Source organism: Chlamydotis macqueenii, chromosome 15 (genome assembly GCF_036417535.1).
Source record: "Chlamydotis macqueenii isolate bChlMac1 chromosome 15, bChlMac1.mat, whole genome shotgun sequence".
Taxonomy (NCBI): Eukaryota; Metazoa; Chordata; class Aves; order Otidiformes; family Otididae; genus Chlamydotis; species Chlamydotis macqueenii.
The window spans coordinates 13,942,716-13,953,421 of NC_141570.1; the positions used below are offsets into that span (position 1 = coordinate 13,942,716).

General features: G+C 72.9%; 1 protein-coding gene across 1 annotated transcript; it reads right to left on the bottom strand.

Moving 5' to 3' along the window:
• Positions 1–42: 42 nt before the first annotated feature.
• Positions 43–7,667, bottom strand: GLIS2 (GLIS family zinc finger 2). The gene is made up of 6 exons (XM_086759387.1): positions 7,421–7,667; positions 3,931–4,305; positions 3,442–3,618; positions 2,706–2,839; positions 2,342–2,460; positions 43–2,212 (listed from the first exon to the last, which is right to left on the bottom strand). The coding sequence occupies exons 2-6, from the start codon at positions 4,288–4,290 to the stop codon at positions 1,425–1,427; spliced, it is 1,578 nt and encodes a 525-aa protein (XP_086615513.1). The 5' UTR covers positions 4,291–4,305; positions 7,421–7,667; the 3' UTR covers positions 43–1,424.
• Between the last annotated feature and the right edge of the window lie 3,039 nt (positions 7,668–10,706).

The following is a 10,706-nucleotide window of genomic DNA, read 5'->3' on the forward strand; positions in this document are numbered from 1 at the left end:
CTCAGCGCGGCCCTCGCCGCTATCGCAGGCCGAAACAGGAACTTACTTCAACTTCACTTTATTGTTTTCTTAATAAACTTCCTCTCCCCTGGAGGAATATAGTGTTATAGTCGTTAGCTTATCTCTTAACTTCTGCAGTCCTTAAACGCTACGCTAACAGCGATGGAGCCCGACAGGAGGAAAATAAAAACCACCCAGAAACTACGATAGAAAGGCACTTCGAGACCGTTAAAATACTGACGCCCTGGAATGTGCAACCACAAACCGACGGAGGAGCGAGGAGATGTACGCCGAACACCGGCCGGGGCGGCCTGGTCGATGGCCCGCGGCCATGCCGGGCTTGTGGCAGCGCCGCGCCCCAGGAGCGTGAGGGCGGGGAGACCGGCTCCCCGCGGGGCACGCGTGGCCGGGGGGGCTCCTTCCGGCGGGGAAGGGGCAGGAGCGGGGAGACCCCCCGCACTCCAGTTTGGAGAAAACTGGGAGGTACGGGGACCCCACTTCGCGTACTCCGGGCTCTGCCCGCCCCAGCGCTGCCCCGTGGCCCGGGGGGGGGCTCGTTGGGGAACCTTGCCGGGGCGCAGCGGGTGCCAACGCGCCACCGGCAGCCGTCCCGCTGGCGCCCGGCGCCCCACCCGCGCTGCCCGCCGCCTGCATGCGCGTTGTGGGACACAGTTAGGTATGAACGTAGCTAAACAGCGTGGCTCTGCCCCGGCGCGGAGCCGGCGCGGCGAGCGGCACACGGGGCCGTGTGCCTTGTCACGGGGAGGGCCGGGGAGGCGGCGCGGGGTGGGGGGACACGAAGGCAACGGCGGAGCGGGAGAGATTGCGGGCAAGCGCCGGGCCGGCGCGCGCCCAGCCAGCTGGGCCTGGCGCAGCGGCGACCGTGCCGAGGTGCCGCGACCACGGCGCTGCCCGCGGGCACGCCGGCATCGGACGGCACGGCCGGGCACAGCTCGGGGCTGTGGGAGCAGTCGGCCCCCGAGCTGTCACCCCGCTGTCCCCACGGTGGGAGGCCGGGGGCTGCGGCCCCACCCCCCCCGTGCCAGCACCGGCAGCACCAAAGCCTCGGGCAGGGAGACGCCAAGTCGGCGGCAGAGGATGAGCCCAACTGGGGCCCCGTCAGAGCAGGGGGCTGGTTCAGAAATAAATAGCGGTGTCTCCAGCTGCCCAGGCCGGGGGGGCGCAGGGGGACCCCCCCGGACCCCCGGCGCAGGGTCACGGCCGGCTCCGGCCGCCGAGGGATTATTGCTTTTCTCAGAAGAGTCCCTTCTTCTTTCGTGACGGTTACAAGCGCGAGCGAGGCCCTGGAGGGGCTGCGGGGTGCAGGAGAGGGGGTGATGCCCCCCCGTACCTCCCCCCCGGGAGCGGGATCTGCCCGCCAGGCCGGCGGCCGGCCCCGGGCATCGTCGGACCCTCCCCACCCCTCAATTCACGGCGGCGGGTTTGAGCAGCAGGGAGCCGGGGGGGATGAGCACCCAGCCGGGGGGCAGCGCCTCAGGGCTGCCCCCCGAGCTGACGCCGGCCGAGAGGTCGAGCACGGCCCCCGGCAGCAGCGCCAGGCTTTCGGGAGGCACCCGCGCCCGCCCCGGCTCCGTCCTTTCGCCCCTCTCCTTCCGGCTCTCCGGCCCCTTGCCCGCCTTGGGGGGCCGCCCCTCGGCCCCGCTGCCCTTCTCCCCCTCGGCCTTGGCCCCGCCGGCCAGCAGCGACATGACGGGCAGCCCCAGCCCCGCCGCGAAGGGCGAGGGCAGCAGCGGGCCCTTGGCCAAGTTCAAGGGGCCGCCGTTGAGGGGCAAGACGGGGCCCGGCAAGGCGGGCAGGGGGCCGGCGGCCCCGCAGCCCAAGGCGCTGAGGTCGAGCGGCGCCGGCGCCAAAGGGATGGGCAACGCCGGCAACCCCGGGGGAGCGAAGAGGGCGGCGGGGTTGGGGATCACGAGCTGCGCCCCGTTCACGTAGGGCACCTCCGCAGAACCCAGGGGCGTTTTGGGAGGCGGGTGGACCTTCAGCATCTCCGGGTGCTCGGGGGAGACGAAATGGCCGTGGGCTTTGATGTGTTTGCGGAGGGAGCTGGGGTCGGTGTAGCGCTTGTGGCAGCCCGGCATCTTGCAGGAGTAGGGCTTCTCCACGTAGTGGGTGCGGGTGTGCTTGAAGCGGTCGCTGGAGTTGGAGTAACGCTTGTTGCAGCCTTCGTAGGGGCAGATGTAGGGCTTCTCGCCTGCGGGACGGCACAGCGCCGCGTCTGCCGGGGGCATGCCGGGTCCCCTGTGCGCTCCCCCGTCCCCCCGCCCCCAGCCCACCCCGAGCCTCCCCGCGGCCCCGGGCGAGCGCGGTGGCCGGCGCTGACCTGTGTGCGAGCGGTTGTGGATCTTCAGGTTCTCCAGACGGGAGAAGCTCTTGTTGCAGGTGGGGCAGCGATGCGGCTTCTCGTTGGTGTGCGTCCGGATGTGGATCAGCATCTTGTACCTGTTGGGGTCGGGGTGGGGGGGGGTCAGCCCTGGCGCCCAGGGCGTCTCCTTGACCCTGTGCCTTGGCTGTGGGGTGGGGGGACAGGGACACCCAGCCTGGAGCGGTCATCCAGGACCTTGCAGCAGAGAGCCGGTTGGATGGAGACCCCCTCACCCAGCCCACGGTGCTGGGCTCCTGTCTCCCCACGGTGACTCAGAGCAGCCCCCCCCTCCAGTGCCTGAAGCCCCCCCCCCCGTGCCCACCTGGCGTTGAAGCCCCTGCCGTGGCGGGCGCAGCCCTCCCAGTGGCAGCAGTACCCTGCGTCCTTCTCGGGTTTGACGTGGAAGTCGTTGACGTGGTCCACCAGGTCTTGCAGGAGGTCGAAGAACTGGTTGCACTGCGGGCGGGAGGCTGGGGGTCAGGGGACCACGGGGGGGTGGGCACCGGGACCCCCAGCAGCGCCAGCCCCTGCCCCACACCACCCCCCTGTCCCCCCCCCCAGCATCTGGGGAGATGGAAATGGCACTTTGCACGACCCCCCGCCCCAGTATCTCTGCACAGCTCCCCATCGCTCCCCTTCCAGCCCCACATCCCCTCCCCAGCCCCAAAACGCCCCTGTGCCCCCCCAGCGATGCCCCCACGTGAGCTCCCAGCCTTTTATCAGCCTCACAAAGCATCCGCACACCCCCCCCCAGCTCCATATTAAACCCCCCGCCCCCCCTACATGGCCCCCAGCTCCACCACCCACCCCCTCCAACCATCAGCTGTCCCCACTTGCCCCCCAAGCCCCATGTTCGCCCCCCCAAGCCCCACAGCCTTCCAGCCCCACATCCTCTTCTCATACCCAAAATGCCCACATGCCATCCCCCCAGCCCCCATCCTCGCATGGTCTCCCAGCTCCCTCCACCACTCCCAGCCCCATAAAGCTTCTCTGCGGGTGCCCCCCCACCCCCATACCCCCCCCCAGTGCCTCCCCCCACCCCATCCCTCCCCGCTGACCTTGGACCAGCGGCAGACGAGCTGCTTGGGCAGGGGCAGCTCGGGGGGCAGGCGTTTCTCCTTGGTGGGGGGCAGGAAGGCGGCGGGGGGCAAGTGCAGCCCCCCCCCCGCCCCCAGCGGCAGGAAGAACTGGAAGGAGCTGGGGAGGCCGTCGATGTAGCGCAGGGACTGGAAATCCTGGGGGACGAGGTCGAGCCGGATGGAGACCCCCCAGGGACCCCAGACCCCGAGGGACCCTAGAACCCCCCGGAGCCCCCCCATCGCCCCCCAGGGGATGCCACTGGGATCGGGGGGGGGGCACAGGGGGGCCGGCAGGACGTTGACCCCGGGGTGTGTGTACACACTGCGCGGGGGGGGCGGGGGGGCTGCGGCACCGGCCCCACCGGGCAGGCGGCCGAGGTCGGGGGCACCGTCCCCACTGCTGGGGACACCTCGGGGCGGGGGGGGGGACGGACGGGGGGGGACGACGGGGGACACGGCCGTACTTACGTGGGGGGTGAGGGGTCCGGGCAGGTCCCCGCCGCCCTGGCGCTCGGGGGAGAGCGAGGCGCTGCCGGCCGGAGACCCCGCGCCGGAGCGGGGCGAGAGGCTGAGGTCGACCACCGGCACGGCGGGGAACCGCCCGTCCCGCGGCTCCGCCAGCCGGGAGCGCGCCAGGAGGCCGGGGGACGGCGAGGCCGGCACGGCACGGCGACCCCCCCGGTTCCCCCCTCGGCCATCCCCGGCCGGCGGGGCGTCCGGACGCTGGGGAGCACGGGGTCGGGGGCCGGGGGGACCCCGCTTCTCGCGGGCGGCTCGCAGCTTGGAGATGCTCAGCTTGAGGTCCAGCGGCTCCTCCAGCGAGTGCATGGTGCCGGGCGGGCGCTGCGGGGGACGGGGGGGGGTCACCGCGGGGATCGGGGGGCACCGCTGACACCCCAAGCCCCCCGGCCGTGCCCGTCCCGTGGTGCTGGCGCGGGGACCGTGCCATCCCACGGCGGGCAAAGGGCAGGGCACGGCACCGGGGGCCCCCGCGGCGTCCCCACCGCCTCCTCTCCGCGTTGCCAACCCCCCGGCGCCCGCGCAGCCCCTTGGCCGGTTACCAAACCACCCCCCCCCCCCGCCCCCGTCCATCCTTCTCCCCGTCCCCGCGGGCCTGCCCCGGCGAGGCCTTTCCCAGCGGCGGCGGAGGGCGGCGGTGGCCACCAGCCCGGCGGTGACCCGGGCGGCCGAGCCCCGGAGGCGGCAGAATTTCCTCCCCGGCCGGGGCCCCTTCCCCGCTGGCCAACGCCGCCGCTGCCTGCTGCACGGCACGGCACGGCACGGCACAGCGTAGCATGGTGTGGCACGGGACCCCCCCCAAACTGCCACCCCCCATGGCTCAGCCGCCACACGTCTGGCTGAGAACGGGCAGCTCAGTGCAGCAGTGAGCGCCAAACCCCGAACCTCAGCACCCCCATCGGTGCCTCCTGTCCCCCGGCTGTGCCCCCCCTTCCCCCCCCCCGCCCCGGCCTCTTGCATGGCCCGGGGCAGGGTGGGGGTGGCCGAGGGGCCGTGTCGGGGGGCACGGCGCACCCAGCACACGTGGCAGCAGGGTCGTGTCCCCCCCCCTCCACCCCCCATATCCCCACCCCACCCCGGGGGGCCGGGCCCCCGCCCTGCCCCGCCGGCGGGGCCCCCCTGCGCTGGCGGGGGTCCAGCCCAGCTCAGACGCTGAGGAATGCGGAGGAGCTGCGGGGGGCGCGGGGGCCGGGCCGGGGGGGGGGGGCGTGGGGACCCCCTGCCTGCACCCCCGCCCCACGGCAGCCGTGCCCCCGTCCTGGCTGTGGGGCCAGCCCCATGGGGGGTCCCTGTCCCAAGCTCCCACGGCTGGAGGAGCTGCCCCATAGCAGGCTGCCCTGCGCAGGGACACCTCCCTGAGCTCCCCCCATGGCCGTGGGGCCTGCCCCATAGCGGGGTGCCTGCTCTCCAGTGGGGGGGTCCCTGCCTGCGCCCCCCCTCCCCGCATAGCTGTGGGGCCCGCCCCATAGCAGGGTCCGATACCCTGTGGCAGAGCCACCCTCCTGACCCCCACGGCCACGGGGCCTGCCCCATAGCGGGGTCCCTGCTCTCCACTCTGTGCCCCACAGTGAGACCTGCCCCCCGTGGTCCCCGCCCCAAGCCCCCCGTGGATCCCAGCCCCACAGCCCAGCTCGAGGACAGACGGATGGGGGCAGGACCCCACTGCTGGGATGTCGGAGTGGGACCCCAGCTGTGGGATGGGGGCCCCCTAAGCCCCCCTAGAGATGTGGGTCCCACAGTGGGGCCATCAAGGGCTGGTCCCGCTTCGGTGGCCAGGTCCCCGCATCCCCAGGGGGCCAGAGTTTGGGGGTCCCACAGCAGGCGGTGGCCGGGCGGGGCGGGTGGGAACGGGGCCTCCGGCCGCCGACGCCAGGGTTCCCAGCGCGGCGGCTGCCAAACCACGCGGCCCTCGCCGGCGCTGCTGGGAACCGACCCTTGCGCGGGGCTGGGACGCCGCGGGGGGCCCCGCCGGGACGGGGACCGCGACCGAGCCCCCGCTTGGCCGGACGCCCCAGCACCTGCGGCCCCCGCGCGAGGCCCCCGCTTGCTCCTCTCCCCCCCGCCCCAAGGCCTCTCCTGCCCGCGCCAGGCGCTGCCAGCCGGGCCCCAGCCCAGCTTCCCCTCCGGCCCCACACCAGTTCAAACCAGTCCGGCGCAGCGCTGGGCCCAGGGGCTTCCCAGTCCGGGTGGGGGCTTGGGCGCGACGGGAGCCCACTGGGCTCTGCCGGCCAGGCTGGGGTCCCCCCATGCTGACCCGCGGTGACCCCGGCGCAGCCAGCGGGGTGCCAAGGGCTCCGGGCCACCCCCGTCGCTGGCACGATGGGCTGTCCCCCCACCCAGTCCCAAAAATCCCACCAGGAACAGCGCGGGCACACAGAACCCACCCGTGGGCTCAGGGACGAGGGATGCCAATGCCAGGCCCCGTGACCCCAGGGTTGTCACCGTCCCCACGGCCACCCGGGACCCGCCGTCCCCTCCCGTCCCGTCCCGTCCCACTCCGGGCAGGGTGGGCGTAGCCGCTCCTCACCGGACCCACTGGTGCCCGTGTCCTGCTTCTCACCGTCCCCCCGCCACCCACGGGCTGATGGCAGCCCCCAACGGTGTCCCCACGGGTGGCCGCGGCTCTGGTCCCCTTGTCCCCAAGCCGGTGCCATGGACCCCGGCGGGGTCTGTGACCAGCCCACTCCCCAAGGAGGAGCCCCACGGCCTGCCACTTCCACACGGGGACACGGCCGGGCAGAGCGGGGACGCGAGCGGGGCTGGTCCACTGTTGCCCACCGGATCGGACCCTTGGGGACACGGGGACCCCGGGTCGGGGGGACACGGTCACAGCAGGGTGACAAAGGCACGGGAAGGGGAGGTGGCTGCTCGCAGCAGGGTTTCTCCACGCAGGACAGGGGACGGCCCCCGCCGCGGCGCTCGGGGACGCTGGGGGACAATTTCTGGCAGCCCCGTTGGTGCCTCGGGGACGGGGGGTCACCCGAGCCGCCCCCCTCCCCCTCCCAGAACCCCCCTCCACACCCACGCAGCCCGAGCTCGGCCACCCCACACCGCGGCCCCACGAGCCCCCCGGCGGCGGGGACAAGGGGGTGACCGGGATGGGGCTGCCCCGCGGCCCCCACCCAAAAGCTGCCCTCCCGAAACGCTGGGGACACGGGTGGGGACACGGGTGGGTCCCCGAGCAGGCCCCCGCCCCGCCGCCAAGGTCAGGACACCCGAGGGGGGGGACACACACAGGGTGGGGATGAAGGGGACCCCCCCCGCGCTCCCGCCACCCCCGGGGTGCAGCGGGGCCACGTCCCCCCCCAACCCGCTCCCCGCTGGGGGGGGGGGGGCTGCAGGTGCCGAGCCAAGGGCCCCCCCCCGCAATGGCAGCATCCTCCTCACCCACCCCCCCCCCAACGCGGGACAAAGCCCGGTGCCCGGTGCGCGGCCGTACCTGCGGCGGGGGCTCAGCGGCGGGCGGGGAGCGGGGCTGGGCGGAGGGGACCCCCCCGCTGCCGGGCCGCCGGGCCGCTCCGCCACATCTGCAGGGGCTGGGGGGCGGGGGCGGCGGGGCTCTGCCCCCCCCCGGCTTCCCCCCCCCCGGGGCGGCGGCGGCGGCGGCGGCGGCGGGAGGGTGGCGGCGGGGCGGGGGCTCTGCCCGCCGTGATTTATGGCCGCCCCGCACCGACCGGCCCGGCCCCGGCTGCGGGCGGGAGCTGGGCGGGGGCCGCGGCCGGCCCCTCCCCGCCGCGGGGGGCACCGGGGGGCACGGCGTGGGGTGGGGGGGGGGAACACGGACACTCGGGGACACCCGCCCCGCGCAAGGTCACCCCGCCGCTGCGGCAGAGCCCAGGCCTCCCCCCGCGTGTGTCCCCCCCCCCCCGCGTGTGTCCGTGTCCCCCCCCCGGGGACGTGGCGGGGCGGGGGGACCCCCCCGTGAACGGGGAGCGGCGCGCTCCCCCCCCCACATCAGGGACGGCGAGGTTGGAGGGAGGGGGGGGGTCACACCGATTAGGGGGAGATCCCCCCCCCAACTTCCCCGCAGGAGCGGCGCCGCCCGCCCGCCGCGTGACGTCACAGAGCGCGGCTGGCGTCACGCCTGGCGGGGGCCTCCGCATGACGTCACCCCCGGGGGGGGGGTTGTCCCGGGGCGCCGGGGCCGCGGCTCCTTCCGGCGGCAGGATGTGGCGGGGCCGGCCCGGATGCTGCAGCCCCACGCGCGGGGGGGGGGATGCGGGGGAACTCCCTCCCCGGGGCCCGCGCGTGGGGGGGGGCGCTGGCCCGCGCGGGTGGCCGGGGGCACGCCCCGCCCGTGGGGATTTGGGGGGTGGGGGGGCGCAGCTGCTGAGTCCTCCCCGGCCCCGACACAAAAGGGGAGAGGGGAGGGGACGCGAGTGGGGGGGGGGGGGCAGCGCTGTCCCACGCGGTTGGCCGAAATCACGCCCCACCCGTGGCGTTGTTTGGGTTTTTTTTTTTTGGGGGGGGGGGGAGGGAGGAGCTGCTGTGTCCCCGACACTCCTGCCTGGGTGGGGGGGCACGCGGGGGGAGCCGAAGCCACACCCCACCCGGGATTTTCTTGCGGGAGGGGGGATGCGGCTGCTGTCTCCAAAACAGCCCCGCCGCAAAAGGGGAGGGGGGACACGGGGGGGCAGCGCCATCCCACGCGGGTGGCTGAAATCACCCCCCACCCGTGTTTTTTTTTTGGCGGGGGGGAGCCGCTGTGTCCCCAGCAGTGACCTCGTCCTCCTCCCCGGGCTGGCGGCTGCAGAGCGCCTGCCGCTGCTTTTTCGCTTTATTCCCCTTTTTGAGGTTTTTTCCCCCAAAATCGGGGGGGGACAAACACCCCGATGTCTCTGCCCACCCCAAAAAAAAAAACGGAAATGAGCTGAGCTGAGGCCGAGGGTCCCAAACCCCCCACGCCGCGGCCTGGCCGGATCCCGGCCCCCTGGGTGGGGGGCACACGGGTGACCCCGCGCCGTGGGGAGGGGCTCACCGTGGGAGGGGGACACGCCGCGGCCCCCGGCATCGAGGCCTCCCGCGGAGGGGCGGGCAGGGGACCGGGGGCCGGGGACAGGCAGAACCTGTCCCACCAGATCCCCGGTGGGGCTGGGCTGGGGGGCGCGGGGCGGGGGGACACGCCCACCCCGCTCTGCAGGGCCCGATCCTGCCCACCCGGGGTGCTGGGCCAGCCCCCCAGAGACCCCCCAGCCCTCAAAGCCCCCCTCCAGCCACGTCCCCCGTGTCACCTCCAAACCCCAGAGCCCCCTGCCAGCCCCCAAATCCTTTTGTGACCCCCCCCCCCCCGGCCCCTGGCAGCTCCCCCAGCAGCCCCCGAGCATCCCAGTGCGGCAGGGCTGGGCTCTGTGGTTCGCTGTGGGGCAGAGCTGTGGGGCACAGGAGGGTGGGCAGCGCCCCAGGATGGGGAGTGGGGGCTTTGGGCCCTGCTGGGGGCTGGAATGGGGTGGAATGGGGATGGGACGGGGATGGGATAAGATGGGGATGGGATGGGGTAGAAGAGGATGGGACTGGGGCAGGACAGGCCAGGATGGGGTAGGACTGGATGGGGTGGGATGGCCTGGAATAGGATAGGATGGGACAAGATGGGATGGGGATAGGACAGGACACGATGGATATGGGGCAGGATAGGACAGGGGCGGGACAGGATGGGACGGGAGAGGATTAGATGAGGTTGGACAGAATGGAACAGGACCGCATGGGGACAGGATCGGATGGCATGGGATGGCAACAAGCCAGGTCAGGATAGGATGGCGTAGGATAGAATGGGATGGAATAGGATGGGATGGGATAGGGAGAGGGATGGGGATAGGGCAGGATCAGATGAGGCCGGACAGGATGGAAGGGGATGGGATGAGGACAGGATGGGATGGGATACAATGGGATTGGAACAAGCCAGGTCAAGATAGGGTGGGATGGGATTAGATGGGACGGGGATCAGACAGGATTGGATGGGATAGCATGGGGTAGGATGTGATGGGGACTAGAGAGGTCAACATGGGATGGGTACGGGATTAGGACAAAACAGGTTAGGATGGGATAGGATGGGACAGGATAGGGCAGGATAAGATCAGGTGGGGACAGGCCAGGATGGGATAGGATGGGAACAAGACAGGTCAGGATGGAACAGGATAGGATGGGATGGGATAGGATCAGATGGGATGGGGACAGGATGGGATGGGATAGGGCAGGATGGGATGGGGTGGGTATGGGACGAGGACAAGACAGGTTAGGATGAGAAGGGATGGGACAGGGTAGGGCAGGACAGGATCAAACGGGGACAGGCCGGGATGGGATGGGATGGGATAGGTTAGGATGGGGCTGAGGCAGGACGGGACGGGATGGGATAGGGTAGGATCAGATGGGATGGGGACAGTGCCGGACGGGAGGGGGTCAGGCCGGGATGCCACGAGGACAAGTCAGGGGGGGACAGGGTGGGACGGGGACAAGACAGGTGGGGATGGGACAGGATAGGGCCGGCTGGGATGGGCTGGGGTAGGACGGGGACAGGGCCGGCGGGGACGGGGACGAGGCAGGCCGGGCTGCGGCCGGCGCTGCGATGCGGCGGGACGGTACCGGGCCGACCCGCTGCACCCCCCCGCCCCAACCCCCCTCCCCGAGCCGCGGGCGGGGGGCGGCGCGGGCCGCCTCCCGCTCCCTGCCCCGGCCCCCGCCGCCCTTTGTTTACATGGGCCGGTGGCTGGCGGGGGCGGCGCCGCCGGGGC

Coding starts and splice junctions, on each gene's coding strand:
- GLIS2 (XM_086759387.1), bottom strand. CDS start 4,290: ATGCACTCGCTGGAGGAGCCGCTGGACCTCAAGCTGAGCATCTCCAAG. Junction 3,619..3,930: donor CCGGACCCCTCACCCCCCAC/GTAAGTACGGCC, acceptor CTCGTCCCCCAG/GATTTCCAGTCCCTGCGCTA. Junction 2,461..2,705: donor GGCAGGGGCTTCAACGCCAG/GTGGGCACGGGG, acceptor CGACCCCAACAG/GTACAAGATGCTGATCCACA.